General features: G+C 43.0%; 1 protein-coding gene across 4 annotated transcripts in view; it reads left to right on the top strand.

Moving 5' to 3' along the window:
- Nucleotides 1-22,530, top strand: part of LOC125135574 (24-hydroxycholesterol 7-alpha-hydroxylase) — an 81,000-nt gene extending 58,470 nt beyond the window's left edge. For 2 of the 4 annotated variants that reach the window (XM_047795837.1, XM_047795836.1), the window contains 3 exons: nt 741-829; nt 16,845-16,932; nt 21,835-22,530. In XM_047795837.1, coding sequence (XP_047651793.1) covers nt 741-829; nt 16,845-16,932; nt 21,835-21,906 — 249 coding nt within the window. In that variant the 3' untranslated portion in view covers nt 21,907-22,530. Of the gene's footprint in view, nt 1-327; nt 446-740; nt 830-16,844; nt 16,933-21,834 lie in introns of those variants that run through there. The other 2 variants (XM_047795841.1, XM_047795840.1) reach the window with 2 other exon arrangements.
- The last annotated feature ends 754 nt before the right edge of the window (nt 22,531-23,284 follow it).

Here is a 23,284-nt window from a genome sequence, read left to right as displayed (position 1 = left end):
ACTAAGGCTACAAAGCACCGGTTAGGTTTGTAATATAGATGATATAACATATACAGATCAAATAGAAAAGTTTTTGGAATAAGCCCTGCCAACTTTAAAATAAATTTGTATCTGAAACCAGCTGGGCATGTTAAAGTAAATATGCTTGGTTCCGATAGAAGATGTATTTCGTGTGCTTCAGGCAATTGCTTGAATGATTGGTTTCCAAGGAGTACAGAAAATTAAAATGAAGCAAATTAAAACTGTGTTCTGCTCTTTCTTAGAATTAGGGAGTTACAGAACTAAACAGAACCTTAAGAGGTCATTTTGTCCATTCTCTGCCTTTAGGTAAAACTCTCAAAAATGGCATCCAGATGTATTCATTCCGCAGATGACATTCTCCAGTAGGGAGGCCTGTCAGTGTCTCATTGCCACATTTATTACCAAGGGCAATTTTATGATGGCGCCTGAGGCCTTATTATAAATATTCTTCCTCTTCTGAGGTCAGTTCTCTGGTTGATTTACATTATCATTTGCATTTACCACTTCGCAAAATTCTTTCTAAATCTTTGTATTTATTAGTTCGTGTTCCAAAAACATAATCATGACTGGTATTAACAGGTTGGAAAAAATGACCCACAACTCTGCAACTTTATATGCAAGGATTAGCTGTACAAGGTCATTTTTAGCCTAGAGAAATAAAGTTGAGCTTATTTATATAAGAGTGATTTGGGGGAAAAAAAAATGCTTTCTTCCCACAGGAACGTTGGAAAAAGGCAAATTTAGAGAAGCATGCTTTCTTGGACTGGTTCATGGCATTTGGGACCGGGAAGTACCAGTGTCCTGGAAGGTCAGTGAGACAGCTGGGCCACATTTATCCAGAGTCTGCAAAAAGACGAGAGCTCAGAGGGGGAAAGCTTTGGCTTAACCCCTCTTTTCTCTATTATCAAAACCACAGGGACATCTGGGAGGCCCACATTCTGTTTGGTTGGGCTGTCGTATTGTGAGATGCTCTGTGGGAATGTAGCTTCTGACAGGGAACCTCTTGGGAATAAAATATCACAGTGTCTGCTGCCAGATGAAGGCGGGTTTGTGTTGCAAATGCTCAGCTTTCATCGAAGGATAATTTGAAGTGGTTTGCGTTCTACCTCTTTTTTAAAGATAAAGATAGCGGTATAATATATCCTTCACGACAACCGTTATCATGGACATTTGCTGGGGTTACAGAACAGCTTTAACTTGGAGCATCACAGCAGCGTCCCAGGCGGTTTTCGTTTATTGAATTAGTTTGGTTCCATAAAAATGGGCCTTTGATACCTTTTAGAGTTAAGTTTAACCTGGAGCCCAGGACTCCCTCGGCATCATGCCCTGTTCTAGTGCAAGTGATTGATGATTTATTTCAGACGAAACTTGTTTGACCATCTCACCTGAGCCAGGCCCTCTGCTAAGTATGAGAAATAGAGCACTGAGAAAGATAGACATGGTCCTGGACCACATGAAACGTACAACCAGCACTAAATAAATCCCACTTCCTGGTTGGTGATGGGTCTGTTGGAAAATGTTGGTACCTGTTTGTAACATTAATCTCACTCAGTGAATATATAAATCCTTTAAAAATTCTACATTGGAAAAGTTGTAGTGTCTCAACTTAAGTCAGGCATCTCCACTATTTGAACAGTGACACAAATCCATATTTGCCTTGTAACCTAAACTCCACAACATCCATCCCACCGCTCCTTTGTTTGTTTTATGTTTTATAATATCAACTTGCTGTTTGTAATTGATATTGCCCCCCAAATGGTTTTCATTAGTCTTAGCCAACCATGGAAATTCTATCTTCTTTCTTAGAAGTTATTCTAGAAGCCAAAGGGTAAGCAGTTTGGTGCCTAGTGTTTCCTTGGAGACAGTGATTTGTCCTGGGGTCGATCCTTGGTCTAAAACAGCCAGTCAGACTGAAGGGAGAGACTTTTCTTCCACAGTTAGGAGAGACCCTCTCTGACCTCTCCCATTGGAAGTGAATGACCAAGCAGGGAGCTCCAATTGTTGCTGAGGACAAGTTCAAGTGGAACAGGCTTTAGGATGGTGCAGAGTCTGTGGACACAGAGTAGAGATATGGAAAGAGCCTGGTCCATGAGATGTCGTGTATCACTGAATCATCAGTACTGAGCTACTTTACTTCCTGTTATGTTACATAGAAACTGTTTTTATTTTTATAAATAACATGTGTGTGTGTGTGTATATATATATATATATATATATATATATGTTATGAATGTTCATTACTTTTAAGGCAGTTTGAGTTAGAGGTTTCATTGGTTACATCTGAAATCATGCTGACATACCCACCAAAAACTCAAAATTTAACGTTATAATTGTTAGATACGTTAAAGGAATAGTATAACCAACAAAACCAAACTATAGCTACAAAAACCTGCCATTCTCATCTTTCCTCTCACATTATTTTTACTTTAGAAAAGCAGTTCTTAAACCAGTAACACATTTATAGTTTTGTCTCCTACTAATATCATTTTTCTAAGAGTAGTTCTTCTATAGACATTAGATATGACTTTTTTCAGGTCTCTTTGCATATATTCCCAGTTGCCACTAAGGAATGTTATAAGGATCTTTGAAATTGAACTGGAAGTATTTTGGGGTGGAGTTAATGATTTTTATTTTTGCCATTGTAATTGGCTTACAGTGTTCTGTCAATTTCTACTATACAGCAAAGTGACCCAGTCACACATATATGTACATTCTTGTTCTCACATTATCCTCCATCATGTTCCATCATAAGTGACTAGATATAGTTCCCAGCACTATACAGCAGGATCTCAGGATCTCTTGGAATGCTTATCCATTCCAAAGGCAATAGTTTGCATCTATTAACCCCAGACTCCCAGTCCATCCCACTTCCTCCCCCTCCCCCTTGGCAACCACAAGTCTATTCTCCAGGTCCCTAAGTTTCTTTTCTGTGGAAAGGTTCATTTGTGCCATATATTAGATTCCAGATATGCGATATTATATTTGTCTCCTCTTGCTGACTTACTTCACTTAATATGAGAGTCTCGAATTCTGTCCATATTGCTGCAAATGGCATTATATTGTTCTTTTTTATGGCTGAGTAGTATTCCCATGTGTATATATACCACATCTTCTTAATCCATTCATCTATCAATGGACATTTAGATTGTTTCCATGTCTTGGCTATTGTGAATAGTGCTGCAATGAATATACAGGTGCATGTATCTTTTTCAAGGAAAGTTTTATCTGGATCTATGCCCAAGAGTGGGATTGCTGGATCAGATGATAGTTCTATATTTAGTTTTCTGAGGTACCTCCATACTATTTTCCATAGTGGTTGTACCAATTTACATTCCCCCCAACAGTTCAGGAGGGTTCCCTTTTCTCCACACTCTCTCCAGCATTTGTTATTTGTGGACCTATTAATGATGGCCATTCTGACAGGTGTGAGGTGGTACCTCATAGTAGTTTTGATTCGCATTTCTCTAATAATTAGTGATGTTGAACATTTTCTCATGTGCCTATTGGCCATCTGTATATCTTCTGTGGAGCAATGGCTATTCAGGTCTTTAGCCCATTTTTCAATCGGGTTGTTGGTTTTTTTACTGTTGAGTTATATAAGTTGTTTGTATATTTTAGAGATTAAGCCCTTGTCAGTTGCATCGTTTGAAACTGTTTTCTCCCATTCCGTAGGTTGTCTTTTTTTTTTTTTAATGGTTTCCTTTGTTGTGCAAAAGTTTGTCATTGAACTAGAAGTATTTTAAATCAAGGATTGAAATGTTGTGCAGTGATGCATGTAGCATAGGCCAATGATCAAGGATTCACTGATGACTTTGGTTTCTAAGAGGGACTGTTATGACATTACTGTGATTATCTCTTGAGGCTAACAGTCATTTGCTTGAGTTTGACTAGATTTGGGGGGACCATGGCATTTTAGCTCAATCAATACGGAAGCTGTACATTTTTCAATGCACCGAGAGCTCTTACTATGTGGGAGGCAGTGTCCTGGGTACTGCAGGAGCTTCGGGCAAGAGTAAAACATGTTCTCAGCCCTCAGGAGATGATGGCTTGGAGCAGGCAAGGAGAATATCGGGTTCACAAATAACTGCAAGAAATGAGGGATGAGAGATGGCCAAGCATCACCCTGCAGGGATTCAATAGAGAGCATGTATCTGGTCAAGGTGACCTTAGAAGATTTTCTGGGGAGAGGGGCCTTTGAAGGGTTGGACAAACTTCCAGCCAGAGGAAACAGTGAGCAAGGGGTCATTAAGTACAGGAGTACATAGGTTAGGGGTTATGGTGTTACTGTCATTGGGACCACATTACAAGTCGTGGTGAGAAGAAGAGACTGGGGAGGTTCTCCAGTATCTTGGTACACAGCTCACAAGGAGTGAATGGTATGGAGTTCCTGTCGTGGTGCAGCGGAAACCAATCCGACTAGGAACCATGAGGTTGCAGGTTCGATCCCTGGCCTTGCTCAGTGGGTTAAGGATCTGGCGTTGCCGTGAACCGTGGTGTAGGTCACAGTTGCGTCTCAGACCCCACATTGCCGTGGCTGTGGTGTAGGCCGGCAGCTGTAGCTCCAATTAGAACCCTTGCCTGGGAACCTCCATATGCTGCAGGTGCAGCCCTAAAAAGCAAAAAATAAACAAAAAAAAGTTTGTGGTAGAATGGATTAGACTGGGGCGTGACCTTGGTTATAGGGTCATGCTAAAACTCCATGTAAGAGACAGGGAGTGCCCAAACCTACCAGATTCAGGAAGTGATGAGAAATGGGGATCAATGGAGAGGGAGGATTTGAAGAAGACTGTGGCTTTGAGTCTAGGGGGCTGGAAGAGATGGTAGAAGCAGAGAAATGAGGAACAGGAGCACTTTTAGGGACCAGATGTTAAGTTTTCCTTCAAAACCTTTTGAGTCTAAGGTGTGGCAAAATATATATCATATAACCAAAATCTATAGTTGAATGGGAAGGTTGAATAAATGTGACTTAATTTTTAAAAACCTCCCTTGTCTAGTTTGCTTATTAGGTTTCTATCTTTAAAAGTCCATCATTTTCCCATTACTTGTTTTAAGCAGCCAAACTATGAAACAGAACAAAACAGACACAAAAGACAATTGTTCACGAAGGCGAATGACCTCATTTGGACAATATATACCAAGATAGATGTTTGCCCTAGAAACATAATCCTACAAACCCTTAGTCTAATCCCCAGAAAATCGCACCCATTCTTAGTTTATGTACCTCAGGCCAATTTATCTTCTCATGTACCAAATACTCAGTGAGTCAGAGAAAGTTGCCTGCAAAGTAGCCGACAATCAGGACAAACAGCTGTCGCCCCTTGGAGTTTAGGCCACCAAGGCAGTCCAAGATCCCTTCGCTCCCAAGTGGACACAGAAGGTTTTTGCCGAATTTAACTAAATAAGCAGTCAGCCATCAGGGAGCTGATGGCCAAGTTGGCCGCCATCAGGTACCAACCAAAAAACGAGATGGAGGAACTGGAGTTCTCCTGTGTATGATGGATGTTCCAAAAATATACTTGGGGGAGTTCCCATTGTGGCGCAGCAGAAACAAATCGACTGGTATCCACAAGGCTGTGGGTTTGATCCCTGGCCTCGCTCAGTGCGTTAAGGATCCAGTTGCTGTGAGCTGTGGTGTAGGTCACAGACATGGCTTGGATCCCCACCTTGCTGTGGCTGCGGGGTAGGCTGGTAGCTGTAGTTCTGATTCTACCCCTAGCCTGAGAACTGCCATATGCCTCGGTTCCACCCTAAAAAGCAAAAAGAAAAAATATTTGGAGGAGGAACCCCTTGCTAGGCACTGCCCTGCTGTGGCAGGGAACTCTTCCCAGTAAATCTACTGCTGGAGAAAGTCTAGTGGTTTTGCAGAAAAACAAACAGGAGAAAGCACATGAACTACAAGCCTTCATTGGCCATGGGAGCATGCAAAATGAAGCGTCTCCAAGTTCCCATTGTAGCTCAGCAGAAATGAATCTGACTAGCATCCATGCAGGTGCAGGTTCGATCCCTGGCTTTGCTCAGTGAGTTGAGGATCCAGCATTGCCATGAACTGTAGTATGTAGGTCACAGACGCAGCTCGGATCTGTCATTGCTGTGCCTGTGGCATAGACTGGCAGCTACAGCTTCGATTGGACCTCTAGCTTGGGAACCTCCATATGCCACGGGTACGGCCCTACAATTAAAAAAGAACAAATGAGGAGTCTCACTGTAGTGGACTTGCCCTGCTCCTCTTAAACTGTGAATTTAGATGGAGGACGGGGACTGGGGATTTCCAGCATTGAGCGGATGTCTCTGAGAGTTGATGATCTCAGCAGAAAGGGATGTGCTTGCCATCACACCCCCTGGAATGCACACTAAAGCCAAACAGCCCTGATTCTCGTTGGTTCCCATCCCTGCAAGAGAACCCCGCTTGGCTGTACCATTGTGCTAGTTGATATGGGTTAAATTCCAGTGTAAAACAATAGCCCTCATCTTCGGCAAGTTTACCAGCACCCGCACCCCCACCCCCCTTACAAAGGCATGCTTGGGCAAGAAGGGAGTGTGGTAAGAGGAAGGCTGCAGTACTTGAGACAAAGAAATGAAGCATGGATTCCTTGGGAATAGAAACTGTAATTTCTCCATTCGTGTGTGTGTGTGTGTGTGTGTGTGTGTGTGTGTGTGTGTGTGTGTGTGTTTGGATTCTTCACGTATCCTAGGGCAGTACGAGGCCACCAAATCATGGACCTGTCTTGAATTATGAATGAAAATCACATCACTATTGGACAATTCATTCAGATAAAGGTCCAGCTGATAGTAGATTAGTAGTAGTATTATTTTACCTAACAAATCTCTCCTGAGTACCTAGTATTAATATGATTATCCTTTCACCCAATAAATGCATGTCCCATGTATGCTCTGTGTCAGGGTAGAGCTTTAGGCGTTACCTTGGAGAACAAAATAATGAAGTCCCTCCCCTCAAGGAGCTTATAGTCTAACTCAAGACCACATATTAAACACCAGGGAGACGCAAAGACATTTAGCATTCCGGAATTGCAATGATGGCGTTTGGAGAGATGAGACATGGCAACAGAAAAACAAACCATACCTAACAGCGTAAGATGGCACTTGAGAAATGCCAGATGACTCATCTGCATCATAACTACCGCAGGAGTTCTCAGCAAGGGGCATTAGAAAAGGCTTTATGGACTGGATGAGAATAATCAATGAACAGCACAGAAAAAAAGCACATCACCTAAAAAGGCAGTGGTATCAAATATGTAGGGGGGAAAAACTTGCATGCTCATAGGAATATAAGAATGTTACACACCTATATATTTTTGTTTGTTTGTTGTCTTTTTAGGGCCGCACCTGAGACATAGGAAGGCACCCAGGCTAGGGGTCAAATCGGAGCTATAGCTGCCAGCCTACGCCACAGCCACAGCAACGCCAGATCCGAGCCACGTCTTTGACCTACATCACGGCAACACCAGATCCTTAACCCACTGAGCAAGGCCAGGGATCGAACCTGCGTCCTCATGGATACTAGTCAGATTTGTTGCCCCTGAGCCACGATGGCAACTCCTATATACCTGTATGTTAATGACAGGAAAGCAGCTCTGTATTGGGGTTTGCATACCTCTGGGTATAATTGTTCCTATATGTTCATATTAAAGATAACATAATTTTAATAATTGTGCCTTATTCAGTAAACCATCTTTGTGCAACCTTGTATTTGAGCAGTACTCTAAGTAGCCTTTCTCCCCTTTATATATAGAAATAGCTGATGGCCTTTGAGGAATGAGCAACTCCAGTCCCTCTGGGTTTCATGAGAAGTTGCAAATTCAGTTTATTCTGAGGAATGGCTTACAAAAACAAAAGCATCCCGTCAACTCCAGTCGGTAAATGGAGCTGGAACACACTGGATTTACTTATCTAATTGTTTCCTAACATTTTCTCTGTGGCGTGCACCTGTCCTGGAGGGTGTAGGAAGAAGAGGGAAGAGAGGCTATAGACAGAGTGGGGCTGCCCAAGCCCTTATTAACTTGCAGCCGTGCTTCTCTCTTCCTTCTCCTTTACTAAGGAGCAGTGATTCCTCCAAAGAGCACGGAAACCTTTGGTGACATTGCACCCATTGCTTTCCGGGCCATTTCATTCTGACACTTCATTATGAGGCTAAGATTTAAGCCTGTCAAGAACAGAAGCAGCAAATTCAAGAGGGATTTTGGCTACCTAGGCCAAAGTGCTTCTAAATGGAAGTAAGTCAGAAAGAGAAAGACACATACCATATGATATCACTTACATCTGGAATCTAATATATGGCACAAACAAACCTTTCCACAGAAAAGAAAATCATGGACCTGGAGAATAGACTTGTGGTTGCCAAGGGGGAGGGAGTAGGATGGACTGGGAATTTGGGGTTGATAGATGCAAACTATTGCCTTTGGAATGGATAAGCAATGAGATCCTGCTGTGTAGCACTGGGAACCATATCTAGTCACTGATGATGGAGCATGATCATGTGAGAAAAAGAATGTGTACATGTATGTGTAACTGGGTCACCTTGCTGTGCAGTAGGAAAAAAAAAATAATGTATTGGGGAAATAAAGAAAAAATAAAAAAATAAAATAGAACATGTTCCTTTCTGATCCGGAAAATGCCCGAAAGGACCCTCTTTCCCTTTTCTTTGCAAAATAGATCGCTGGTCCCTCTGTGGTGCACAGAAGACCCGCCCAGGGTTTGTGTCTGTTGGGGAGAAAGAAAGGGCACATTGGGCTGAGTCTCTCCCCACCACTTCCCCCCCGCCTCCCGTGGGCTTTCTCCCCTCATCAGACCAAGTTAACTGCTCTGTAATAAGGTCATTCCCTCTGTTGTCCAGAACGAAGTTTTAGTTCCTGGGAAAAGGGGACTGGAATTAAAGCTGTGCTGTATCGCAGTATTGCCCATCTGTTATTATGTCCCCATCAGCTAATTTTGCGAATAGCCCTGATTTTCATTTGGAGATCCGTGGGATGATAGGATGCTGGGATGCTGATTCCACTGCAGCTCAATGGCAGCAGAGCACTGTTCCCTAAGCCAGTCCTCATATCCCATCCCCGGACCCCCCTTCCCTTCCCACAGTGATTGCTTTCAGTGCTTTGTGTGTGCATGTGCTTCATTGTTATCATTTTTAAAAGTTGGTTAACTTTTTTTATGGCCGTTCCCGTGGCACATGGAGGTCCTCAGGCCAGGAATTGAATTCGAGTTGCAACTGCGACCTATGCCCTAGCTGCAGCAACACAGGATCCTTTAACCCACTTCGCTGGACTGGGAAGTAACCCCAAGCCTACCCAGCTATCCGAGCTGCTGCAATTGGATTCTTAACCCACTGCACCATGGTGCGAACTCTGTGTCTTGTATTTTAAGCAGTACAATGAACTACCAAGTGAAAGTTTCTGTTGAGACTTCAGCGTCAGAAATTTAAAAAATAATAATAATGTATTGGGGTAATAAAAAATTTTTTTAATTAAAAAAAAAGAATCTAACCAGATTCTGTGATGCAGAATCACGACCTGTAGGATGTGAATAGGAGTATAAGAATGTAAAAGTAAGATGAAGTTGGTACCAGAGAGCAAAGCAGCCGAGGTCAACTGGCTTCATGGTAATGTCACTGAGCCATCAGAGTGTCTGAGACCGGTACCAGCTCTAGGATTTTTAGGTACATAAAGTGAGGCATTCTCTTCAATACAGAAACTAATGGATTTTCTGTCACTTGCAACCAAAAGCAGCCTAAGTCATATGTAGTTTCCTTAAAAGCAAAGCCTTTCTTTCAAGATCTGTTGTATGCCATGAAATACTGTGTTAACATTAACCACATTCGTTAATAGCTTTCTAAACAGCTTGGGCTTTGTAGAGGGGTAGCATTTCTCTTCCTCTGGGTATATCACCAGAAGGAAAAAACAAAACAAAACAAAACTGGTGTCACATCTTAAATGTTTCCTGTAGGGTATGGAATTTAAGATAGAGCACAAGATCATTTCTATTTGATAAGGAGTTATCTTACTGAGGTCGGAAGTGATCCTTTGCCTTTTTCTTGCATAAGAGGTTTAGAAACAGGTATCCAATGCCTAGCTCCTAGCTCCTATATATGGGAATTTTTTTCCTAGGTGGATCACTGTCAAAATAATCCTGGCTGCAGATCCGATTCTCATCTCCCCAATGAGATAGAAAACAATCTCTCAAGCCCAGAAGCCCTGAGGTCCTCCAGATCTTTCCTCTTTGCTTTCTCATCTTTCTCTCCTCCTTTTTCCCCTTCTAATTTACCCTCTTCTCTTCTTCACGTATTTTCTTTCTCTTCCAAGTGACCCTAATCTTCACCTCTTCTCATTTTATTCTGGATCTCTTGCCCCTTATTGATTATCGTGCATCTGCTCACTCGATCTGATTTTGCCACACCGTCATTCCCAATCAACATTTGATACCCCAGCCAGACATCTCCTGTGTAGCTGAGGTATCTTCGGTAATTTTAATTTTGTGTGCTAAAACTAAAAGGTTTGATAAACTACGTCTTTTAATGAGCTCCTCCCCTCCCCCCTTCTGTTTGTCAAGTTCCTAATGGGTGATTCTAAAGTAAGATCACCTAATGGGTGATTCTAAAGTTTGATCCCCAGACCAGCAGTATTGGCATTACATGGAAACTTGTAAACCATGCAAATTGGGCGGCCCCTTCCCCAGACCTACTGAGTCAGAAACTCAGGGGTCGGCGGGGAAGCCTAGCCGTCTGTGTTTGAACAAGCCTTCCATGCGATTCTGATGCATGCTCACATGTGAGAAACACTGGCCTAGATTATTTTGCCTCCCGTCACCAAATGGTTTTGATCCTCCCATAAGATTTCTTAAAGGGGATGAGGCTGTGGGAAAAGTACTTCCCATTTAACTGGAATGGCCCTGCTTCAATGAAGGGTGCCTGTGAAAGTATGTCTGTTTGCTGCCTTCTCAGAATTCCAGGGCAAGATCATTCTATTTTCATAAGCTGCAGCTGGTAGCAACTCGGAATATACTGCAGAGCCCCTGCTCCCAGCAACAGTGGCAGTTTTCCAGCCCATGCTGGCACTGCCCACAATCACTTCTAGTAGGAAAACGCAGAGAGATTTTTCTTTTAAAAAAGTGCAAGAGGGATTCAGTCTCAAAATCAAGACAACTGAAACCAGAATCACGATTTGCCCCTAATCCTAGCATTCCTTCAGTTCCTGGTTCTCTTCTGTACATCACTGATCTTGACACCTGGGCTTCTAGAATCACCCTTTCTTTGCGCCATCCTCTCTTTGGCCAGCTGGGTCCACTCCCACCTCTTAGACCAGGCCAGCATGCCCCAGGTGATGTTGTAGTTTTCCTGCCTTTCCCCCAGGGTCTATTATCTCCTCCTTCAATCCTTCTTATTCACCAGGTACAGATGAATTTTCCTTAACGATTATCTCTAATTGTCATCTTCTTGTTGAGACTCTGGCACCACTGCCTGCTGGCCCAACTCATGGGCCTAGAATTCCAGACTCTTCAGAATCTGACACAAAGACACCTGTCTGAACATCTGGGAACACCCTCCCGGCGGGTCTCCCAGGTGTCCCCAGATTACCGTGTTCCTTCCTCCCCTTGCTCTCACTCTCTGCTGGGTCCAGAATGCCCGCACTTAACTTGTCTACTTATTTGAAACCTGCCCATCCATCCAGGTCTAACTCGAGTGTCACCTCCACGTAGAGTTGGTCACTCCAGGTCATAGTGCTCCCCCCAGGCCCGAAATCCCCATAGCCCTTTTGTTTCCATTTCCACCTTTATCTTAGGTTGTTACCTTTCCCATCTGTGCATGTGCAACACTGGCAATGTGAAGGCAGTGTCCAGGTTTTGTAGGACTCTGTGTTCTCAATGTCTGGGTAGCTCTCCTTGGACGTTTATTTACGAATGGGAAAAACACACAAGCACTCAGTATTTAAGGAATTTTCAGCATGTTTTTATTTTAATGAGCTTCATTTGTAGATGTGTAATGTTCTTATAAGTGTAAAAAATAAATCTGTTATAAATAATAAGCCTCATTATTTTCACTATTTTGACATTAGAAGTATTACGAAAACATTCCTTGCATGAACATAGCTCAGCTTGCTTCTGAAGAGCTTCTGTAAAAATACGGATTTATGAGGCTCATTTTCATTGGCATAATGGGCTTTTAATGTCATAGATATGTATATGTTAGTTCCTGATACTTTGGACACTCAACAAAATTCAGGAACATGGTAAAGGCTTGAAGACACAATTTAGTTTTTGCCATTGCAAGAAAATGGGCTTTATTTAGTGGATAATTGAGGTCATTCTGCAATATCCAAATATTTGGAGTTGGAAAATATAAGATTTTGAGCACATATTACTTTATTATCTGATTTTTAACTTATCTTACTTTTTCTTTAACTAGAATATCAAACATGTTTAGAACTAATTTAAATGTAAATGTAATATTGATACTTATACTATTCCTACAATCAATACTAATGTAAGAACGAGACTAATGTAACAATCAAAAATAAAAGAAAAAACATATTAAAGCCTTACTAATGCACACAGTATGAATTGGTCAAAAGCTTTAATCATAGTTTTACTTTAAGGGAAATTCAGGTTTTATGATTTTTAAGAACATCCCAGGGATTAAAGTTAGTTAAGGAAATGCCTCCAAGTCCTAGTGGAAGACTGTGTAAATACATTGATCATCATTAGTTCTAATTATTTCCAATCAAAACATGCATAGTGTTTCTAAAATACTTCAGTGTGTACTCTTAAAAAGCTTGTGAACTATTTCTTGTCTACATTACTCATTTGCATGATAGAGGAAGGATTCACTGATTATCTCCTATGTGTAACGGTGTTTAAAGAAACTTCATTTTTGGAGTTCCCACCGTGGCACAGTGGGTTAAGAATCTGACTACAGCTGCTTGGGTCACTGCAGAGGTATGGGTTCAATCCTTGCTGGTTCAGCAGGTTAAAGGATCCGTGCTGCTGCAGCCATGTGGCGTAGATTGCAGCTGTAGCTGGGAGTCAATCCCTGGCCAGAGAATTTCTATAGGCTGCAGGTGTGGCCATAAAAAAAAGAAGAAGAAGAAGAAACTTCATTTTCACACATCAGTATAATATTTCATGGCGTTCCCGTTGTGGCTCAGTGGTTAACAAACCTGACTTGTTTCCATGAGGACGAGTGTTCGATCCCTGGCCTCGTTTAGTGGGTTAAGGATCTGGCATTGCCATGAGCTGTGGAGTAGTTCGAAGATGTGGCCTGGATCCCACGTTGCTGTGGCTGTGGTGTAGGCCAGCAGCTGCAGCTCCAATTCAACCCCTAGCCTGGGAACCTCCATGTGCCTCAGGTGTGGCCCTAAAAATTCAAAAAAGACCAAAAAACCTACTATATTTCAGTATAGTATAGTGTATTCACCAGGTCTATTGTGCTTTCAGCATCAAAGTCCCAGTGCTGTCACATGACACATTCAAGCCCCTCCAGGAGCTGGCTTCTCCTTTCTGCCTGCGCTGTCCAGCTCCATCTCTCATCACCTCACCTTCTACAAGGACTAGACAACTTGCAGGCCCCTAGGCGTGCCAGAGCCCCTCCTAAGCCTGTGCCTTGGTCACCCACCCTCTGACCAGAGGGCCTTCCTCCCAGGAGAAGCCCCACCAGCCCCGCCAAGCCGTCTGTCTATCGTCTTTTTTGTTGGTTACAGTCACTCTCCCCCGGGGACCGGAGAGGAAGGATGCCAGGCATCCTTCTCCCAGGGGGCTGTTCAGAGCAGTGCCCCGGTCATAGCCAGCTAAAGTTAGAGTTCTAAGAAAATGGGATTTGTTTGCATAAAGGAGACCCTCTGAACCTGTTCTAGAACTCACAAATGCAGACCTAGCCAGCATTTTTCTAGTGCTGCCCGGTAAACATTGCCTATCGGGGAGTTCCTGCTTATTCTGGAGAACAGAAAATGTCAACTGAGTGAACTCATCTCCTTTACGGCTAGGAAGGGAGCTGAGGACTGAGAGGAATTGGTTGTTTTATGTACATAGGAGTTTTATTTTATTACGGATTTATTTTTAATTTTTATTTTAAATTGTTTATTTTTGTATACGTTTATTTATTTTTTAATGTACACAGGAATTTTAAAGTTTCATTTCACATGCGGGTACCTGTCGTCACCTTTCCCGTTAGAGAAGGAGTTCATGGCCTCCATGCAACGCTTTCTTCGTGGGCTTTGGAGAGACTCACTCTCTTTTCATTATCCCTACCCTTCTAGCTACTTCTCAGGCTTTGTTGCTCATCCTCCTCACCGTTCAAACCCCCCCATTTTAGAGTACCCCCAGGCTCTCTCCTCAGATTTCTTGTTTTTTCTTCTATTTAACTTACTCTGCAAGTGACTTCATCCTGTCCCTCAGCTTTAAATAATTGAAGAGTGATGATTCTGTATCACTCAATAGTTATGATCTCTTGTACCCCCAGCTCTGATGGAATCCCCCAAACACCAGGCTCACTCCCAGCTTCCACTCAACATTCCCCACTGGGCTTCCAAGGCACTGGTCCATAGCCAGCTCCCCTTAGCAGGTCCAAAACGGAGCTCCGGGTGATAACGCCTCAGCCTGCTCCTCCTTCAGCCTCCCCCAGTGCTGTGTCCTTGCATTTCCTCACGTCAAAGCCTTGGATTCATCCTTGACTCCTTCATAAGGTCTTCCACTTCCGTCCTATGAGCCATCAACCCATCTTACAGAGTATAGCCAGACTCTAGCCATGGCTCCATTATCCTGGTCAGGTCACCCCTTCCTGGGAGGTTGTAATGGCCTCCTAATCAGTCTTCTAGCTTCCACCTGCATCACCTTATATTTTCTTCTCAATGTAGCAGCCAGAATTATCCTTTTAAAACTTAAGCCAGATTTGCTCAAAAGCAGCTTCACCTTCCATCCTGTATTCATTTATTCAGTCAACATTGTCAGGCACCAGCAGAACACTCTGCACTGTGCGAAGATCCAACAGTATGATCCCAGGGGAGGGATGGCTAGTAAGCAATCACAGCCGAGTGCCAATAGATGCTGTGGCTGAAAGGTGCACAGGGAGCCTTGGAAAGGAGAGGAAGGGACCTCAGCCCTGAAGCAAGCCATCAAAGAATGTCTCCAGGGGGAAACTGAGCCTCGGGCAGGGATAGGGCTTTCCACAGAGAGCATCACATTTCAGGGAGCATCGCGTATGCAGTGCGGCAAGAGCATGGGGTTTAAGGAGGAGCTCTGAGGGAGAGAAGGCCGAAGAGATAGGGAGGGGCGTATCTTCAGGGTCTGACTGTGTTCTCCGGTGGAGTTTGGAAAAAAATGAGGAGCACGGGCAGATGATGATGGTGATGGAGGGTGTGTGTGTGTGTGTGCGTGCATGTGTGCAAAATGAGAAAACAGTGATAGACCTCCGTTCTAGAAAGTTCAGTCTAGTGATGGAGTGGAGAGAAGTGACATGGAAGCAGAGAAACCAGTGTGGAAGCTCAGGCGACTAATCCAGGACATCAATAAATGGTGAAGACTGGCACTGGGGAGCCACGGAGGGACTGGAGGTAAAGGGATAGGAGAGGGCCTAGGGAAACATTAAGAGGGTTAAATGAAAAACCGTGGTACCTAATTGGACAGGAAGGGTAATGGAGAGGCCTGGGTCTTTGATGATGGTCAGTTTTCTGATGCTGGACTAATTGTACTCATTAAGGGCCATTCCCCCTAAAATGATTGGCCCTCCTATGGAGAGCTCAAAATAACCCACTGGGATGCAGGGGAAAGTAGCAGAATTCCATGTATGCTTTTCTCGATTTTTAAATTTCTTTTCATCTTTTTTATTTTAGGGCCACACCCAGGGCATATGGAGGTTCCCAAGCTAGGGGTTGAATCAGAGCTACAGCTGCCGGCCTACACCACAGCCACAGCCACAGCCAGATCCAAGCCACGTCCTCGACCTACACCACAGCTTGTGGCAATGCCGGATCCCTAACCCACTAAGTGAGGCCAGGGATTGAACCTGCATCCTCATAGATGCTAGTCAGCTTCATTTCCACTGATCCACAATGGGAACTCCTGATTTTTAAATGTCTATGTATATGTGTCTACAAAGTAGACCATAGACTAATACAGTTTGCATATACAATTTATAAACCAATGAGTATCAGTAGGCTTTGCTCAACTATTTTATTATCAGAGGTGTATGATCAAAAAACTTGGAGACCCGGTGAAGGGTTACAAAAGGAAAAATAAATTTGGTAGGTGTGGGGAATTCAAGGTGCCTATAGAATGTTTAGGCAGTAATTTCCAGTAGGCAGTGAGCATCTAGATCAGACAGGACTGTCCAGACTGTCCAATGGAACTTTCTGTGATCATGGAAATGTTCTAAATATCTATTGTTCTGGATGGTGGCCAGTAGCCACTATGGCCATTGAGCACTTGACATATGGTTAGTGCACATGAGGAACTGAAAATATTTTATTTTAATTTTAATGTATTTAAATTTAAATAGCTGCACATAGGTAAGGACAAGAATATTAGAAAGCACAGATCTAAAACTTAGGAGAGATACCTGGGCTCTCATTCCTTACATGCTTCCACTAAGCATTTTATGTACATTTTAAAGCAATCAAGCTGTCCCACCTACCTATGGAGTGGACAATATTATAAAAGAGTAAGTTCTTTTTGATACTATTCTTTTAGTACTAAACATTTCTATTGTAAAAAAAAAAAAAAGCTCACTTGCTCTGAAACATGTGTTCTTTATAGATATTCTTCATTGGTAGGTATTTATGCCTCTTTCCCAACCCAGCACCAGTTTTATTTTATTTTTCTTTCAGGTGGCTTGCTCTGTTGGAGATTCAAATGTGTGTTATTTTAATATTTTATTATTATGACTGTAGTCTTCTAGACCCCTTGCCAAAACAGGTAAGTGTTTTCAGAACTTTGAGTAGCATGACTCTAATTCCTTGGTTTTCATTACGGGAGATGAGCTGACTGATTTCCTCTCTTGGGTCATCATAACAGATGACCTGCATTGAACCAGACAGAAAAGATGTTCCTTAATTCCAGGTCTACTCTGTGTGCCCCATTATCACAAGACCAGGACCTGATAGTAGTGTTTCCATCTCTTAGTGCTAGGAGCTCCTCAATGAATTTGTCAATGTTAATCCTTTTTCCTGGGTAAGATCGACATGGCCTTGACGTTGGGTTGTTTCCCTAGAAAATCATATCTGTGGGTTCACACGTAAACCATGGGGAGTTCCTGCTGTGGCACAGTGGGTTCAGAATCTGACTGAAGGGGCTTGGGTCCCTGCAGAAGTGCAGGTTCTATCCTGCCCGGCACAGTGGCTTAAAGGATCCAGCATTCCTGCAGCTGTGACATAGGTCACAGCTACAGCTCAGATCCATTCCCTGGCCTGGGAACTTCCTTTATGGGTGTGGCCATTAAAAAAAGGGAACCATGGTGTTCCCATCGTGGCACAGTGGAAACAAATCCGACTAGGCACCATGAGGTTGTGGGTTCGATCCCTGGCCTTGCTCAGTGGGGTAAGGATCCGGCGTTGCCGTGCACCATGGTGTAGTTGGCAGACATGGCTCAGACCCCGCATTGCTGTGGCTGTGGCGTAGGCCAGCAGCAACAGCTCTGATTAGACCCCTAGTCTGGAAACTTCCATATGCCTCGGGCTCAGCTCTAAAAGGACAAAAGGCAAAAAAAAAAAAAAGTGATCCATGAGTTTTGGAGGCAAGTCACAGTCCTTGGTCCATTTGGAAAGCAATGGCATGGAAGGAAATTAACCCAACAGTAGAAACAGTGTACAGAAATGAAAAGGTCATGACCTGTTCAAACCGCTGACCATTGAATATGCCAGTCATTTAATTCTACTGTGTTTCTGTAACTGTTCTCCTTCACCAATGGCTCTCGAACTGGTGTGAGCATCAGAATCAATTTGGATGGAGGGCCTGTTAGAACTTGGAATCCCAGGCCCCACCCTAGGAGTTCCTGATGACTAGTTCTGAGGAAGGGCTTGAGAATTTGCATTTCTGCCAAGTTCCGGGTGCTGCTGACACTGCCGGTCTAGAGGTATCACTGTCCTAGGAAATCAGGGGAAGTTCTGTTTAATTCCAAATGTTTTAGAAGGTGCTATTTATTTATTTATTTATTTATTTATTTATTTATTTATTTTCTAGGCTGCACCCACAGTGTGTGGAAATTCCTAGGCTAGAGATCCAACCTGAGCCACAGCAGCAACCCGAGCTGCTACAGGGATGACGGTGGATCTTTTATCTCTGTGCCACAAGCGAACTCCTTTAAAAGGTGCTGTTTAAACTGAGGGTGAAGCTCAGAAATTAAGTACTGCAATCTCAGGGCTATTCACATAGCATTTTGTGCTCTGATTGACTCTCTTTTCTAAAAAATTTATTGGAGTGTAATTGACTTACAATGATGTGTTAGTTTCAGGTGTATAGCAAAGTGAATCGGCCATAAATATATATATTATATCTACTCTCCCCCCCATCTGGGTTATTACAAACTGTTGAGAAGATTTCCCTGAGCTATACAGTAGGTTCCTGTTAATCATCTATTCTGTACAATTATATATATATATGTATATATATATATATATATATACAGTACATATATTACTCCCATCTTCCCAATTCTTCCCTCCCTCCATGGTTCCCCCTGTGGTAACCATAAGATTGCTTTTGAAATCTGCGAGTCTGCTTCTGTTCTATAAACAAGCTCCCTTCCCTACATCATGTTTTCTTAGATTCCATATATAGGTGGTATCATGTGATCTTTGTCTGACTTAGTTCACTCAGTATGATAATCTCTAGGTCCATTCATGTTACTGCAAATGAATTATTTCATTCATTCTTTCTTTTTTTTTTGTATTTTTGTCTTTTTGTCTTTTTGCCATTGCTTGGGCCGCTCCCGCAGCATATGGAGGTTCTCAGGCTAGGGGTCTAATCGGAGCTGTAGCCGCCAGCGTACGCCAGAGCCACAGCAACGCGGGATCCGAGTCGCATCTGCAACCTACACCACAGCTCACGGCAACGCCGGATCGTTAACCCACTGAGCAAGGGCAGGGATCGAACCTGCAACCTCATGGTTCCTAGTCGGATTTGTTAACCACTGCGCCACAACGGGAACTCCTTATTCATTCTTTCTTATGGCTGAATAATAGTCCATTGTATATATGTACCACATCTTCTTTATCCATTCCTCTGTTGATGGACACTTACTCTTTTTTTTTTTTTTCTTTGCTTTCTAGAGCTGCACTCAAGGCATATGGAAGTTCCCAGTCTAGGGGCTGAATAGGAGCTACAGCTGCCAACCTAAGCCACAGCCACAGCAACTCGGGATCTGAGCCACGTCTGCCACCTACACCCCAGCTCACGACAACACCGGATCCTTAACCCAGGGATCAAACCCACATCCTCATGGATACTAGTCGTCTTCATTTCTGCTGCGCCACGATGGGAACTCCAGTGGACATTTATTCTGTATAATAAGGGCTAACATATGGAGGGATAAATAAAACTCTTGGTGACATTTCAGTAGAAATTCTGTAACTGCATAAGGGACACAAAATATTATATTACTTACAAATATGCTCATTTCAGCACTTTGCCTTGCTTTCTTTTGCACTTCTATTCAGAGTACAAGTAACAGTGCAAAGAGCTCTCAAAATCCTATGATGAGAGGAAATCAAAACACCCTTCCCAAAGGTTTTCAGTTGAGTACTGCTTTGTTGGCAAAATGAAGACGAGGGTCAGGATTTACAGGCACCAAATACTAGTTTCTGATCCATTCTGACATGAATTAGATGTCATGATCTTGCCCAGACTGAATCAGCATCTAAATATTTTCCCACCAGCAAGACGACACAGGAATGCCTTTTTCACATTAAGAGGATGTCATTTGTCAAATGACTCTGGAGATCAGTCATTTTGACCAGATCATTAGGCAGGATTTTTCCCAGCACTTTTAGTTGTGTTTATTATACTTTTTTAAAACATAAATCCTCTTTCTGTTTTGACACTACTAAGAACATTTTTCAAAGAAATGTTCCCTCCATTGGTAAAAAGGACAAGCCTGAGAGAATCCTTATCTCAAAGGGCATTTTATCTCATGATACTTATCTTAGATACATTCAAACTATTTAATTACCGGGCTTTTCCCCCTCAGTTCTGAAAGGAGATCATCAAAAAATGTAGGAAGTGGGAGTTCCCGTCATGGCTCAGTGGTTAACGAATCTGACTAGGAACCATGAGGTTGTGGGTTCGATCCCTGGCCTTGCTCAGTGGGTTAAGGATCTGGCGTTGCTGTGAGCTGTGGTGTAGGTTGCAGACGTGGCTCAGATCCCGCGTTGCTGTGGCTCTGGTGTAGGCCAGCGGCTACAGCTCAGATTCGACCCCTAGCCTGGGAACCTCCATATGCTGTGGGAATGACCCAAGAAATGGCAAAAAGACAAAAATAAATAAAAATAAAAATAAAAAATGTAGGAAGTTGCCAGGCTCTTGTAGGATGTGGGAGTTGGATGGGTTGCCAGGGCATGTTTGGGATGCTGTTGTCAATTGCAGGGAGGGCACTGGACCTGGAAACCAGCTCCCCCGAAGGCGTTTACTTGCCATTCCAGCAAAAAATAAAATGCTAGAATCCCCACTTTTACTTTTGTAACAGCCCAGTGTTTTATCTCACCCCAAACAGTCTTAAGGAATTAATTTCATCTTAATTCTCTCCCGATAAGAGTCAAACAGTAAGGGAACATTACAAAGCTTTCCAAGATCTGTGATTCGTGAGCCATGTCCAGATGCTGGCGTGTTGGCGCGTGCATGAGAAGACCAACTTCCATTCTCGTGCAAAAGCAAGCACATTTTTGGCCAACACAGTGGGATTTTCTTTGGTTGGTGGATGTTGTTCTGCTTTACATTTGTGGGAGGGCCGTGGAGTCTTAGAAAACTCTCATAAGACCTATGGATCCCCTTGCTGGAAAAGGACATACCTCTTCGTACACAGAGAATTGCAGATACAATTTCAGAGACTCTGAGGGAAATCTGTGACTCATTCTGCTAACTGCCCTGAGAACCCCCCTGCCGAGGAGCCCTTTCTGTGCCCTGTGGCATTCAAACAGTTGACAATAAACTGATCTGATCATCTAACTTGGATGGTCCTCCTTGTCTTCCTGTCTTCCCCCAGCCCTCAAGGTTGACAGAACAGGTTGTTTTTCTTACTCAGGCCCCCAAGCTTCAGCAACCTCTTTTCATCGTTTGCAGTGAACTGACTTCCCCTCACCCCCGACATAGTCACCCCTTGTTCATAACTAGGACAGAACAGAACAGATCAGAACATTTGGAACCCACAAAATATCCTTTTGGAGAGTTCCCTTCGTGGCTCAGTGGTTAATGAACCTGACTGGGATCCATGAGGATGTGGCCTCGCTCAATGGGTCCGGGATCTGGCAGGGCTGTGAACTGTGGTGTAGGTTACAGATGCTGCTTGGATCCCACATTTCTGTGGCTGTGGCCGGCAGCTGTAGCTCCAATTCAACCCCTAGCTTGGGAACCTCCATATGCCGCAGGTGCGGCCCTAAAAAGACAAAAAATAAAAGTAAAAAAATAAGAGATTTGCCTCCTTTTCTGTGCCTTGATGGAGGGCGAAAATTGATGCTTGCCATTGAGAACTCATCAAGCAAAAACTCTCACGGCTTCCAAACCTAGCCTCTGTGCCTTTTAGGAACAATTACATAGGAAAAAACCTTGAGCCAAACCATTGGCTTATGTCCCTTAACTTCTATATTCCTTCTGTATTTCTGCTTTTAGAGTTCTCTCCATTTGGTGGGTGTCCAGCAGCCGGAAGGACAATGCCGAGTTGAATTTAAACAGAGGAAATGACCTATGCGGGCCCCCAGGAGGGCCAGGGCCTTCTGGAGGAGTGACTGCCCTACATCCGCTGGCAGCACCTGGACCTGAGTTTGACTGAAAGATGTCCCTTCATTTTGTTTTAGGATTTAGTTCAAGACAGCGCCCAGATGGGATGTGCGTGTGTTTAAGATGACATCGCTGTCACTGATAGGAAGACCCCCCAATATAGGGCTTATAGAAAAATGTTTAAATGGTCAAAAAAGGGGCATTTCTTCAAAAGTTGGAGTGTGGTTTCATGCATACCTGTATCAAAACTACATAGAAACAATGTCATTTGAATGAAAATTTTGGTACGTTAAATTCACTGTGAAAGCAACATATTTAAACTTCAAATTTGAAAAAGGCTAAAAGTCTTAGACTCTACCAAGTATGAAATAATGATCTCTGGAAATTGCTATTTTTCTTTTTAATTTATTAGGGCATAGTTGATTTACAATGTTGTGCCAATTTCTGCTACACAGCCAAGTGACCCAGTCAGACATATATATCCAGTGCCTTTCCAATATGCAATTAAAATTCTTAAGTACTACTAATATAACTCTTCATTAAACACGTCTAACACTAAATTATGAATAAAATGGTAGCTTTCTAAGACCTGCGAAGTTAGGGATCGTATCTTGCATTCATTTCCATACTCAACTCTGCCTAGGACAGCACCTTCTCTATAAGGCATATTCAGTACAGGTGTATTATGGATTGATGTCTTGATTTGTACTTTTTTTTTTTTTTGGCCTTTCCCAGGGCATATCAGAGGTCCTCAATCAGGGACCAAACCTGTACCATAGCAGCAACCCGAGCCACTGCAGTGACAACCCCGGATCCTTAACCCACTGTATCACAAGGGAACTCTTTGTGTTGTATCTTAATTAAGGCAAAATCACTCTCTTGACTCAAGGTGTTTGTAATTGCAGTTTAAGAGTTAATATTTTCCTGAGTTCCTGTCGTAGCTCAGCAGAAACGAATCTGACTAGTATTCATGCGGATGCAGGTTCGATCCCTGGCCTTGCTCAGTGGGTTGAATGATCCGGCATTGCCTTGAGCTGTGGTATAGGTCGCAGATGTGGCTCAGATCCTGTGTTGCTGTGGCTGTGGTGTATGCCAGCAGCTACAGCTCTGATTCGACCCCTAGCCTGGGAACTTCCATATGTCACAGGTGCAGCCCTCAAAAGAGAGAGAGAGAAAAAAAAAAAGAGTTATCTTCCCTAATGTATAGAAACTCAAATGAAGTGATGTGTCAAGGCAAATCACCACTTTTCAATCTACTACTTAAGGGTTACACCTGAAATATTTATGAAATCCAGAAAAGAAATCCTTTCATGGTCAGGGGAAACGTATGACTCCAATAATA

The sequence above is a fragment of the Phacochoerus africanus genome, chromosome 9 (genome assembly GCF_016906955.1).
Source record: "Phacochoerus africanus isolate WHEZ1 chromosome 9, ROS_Pafr_v1, whole genome shotgun sequence".
NCBI lineage: Eukaryota > Metazoa > Chordata > Mammalia > Artiodactyla > Suidae > Phacochoerus > Phacochoerus africanus.
The sequence above is the reverse complement of the archived record's forward strand: the minus strand, read 5'-3'. Positions and strand labels throughout refer to the sequence as shown.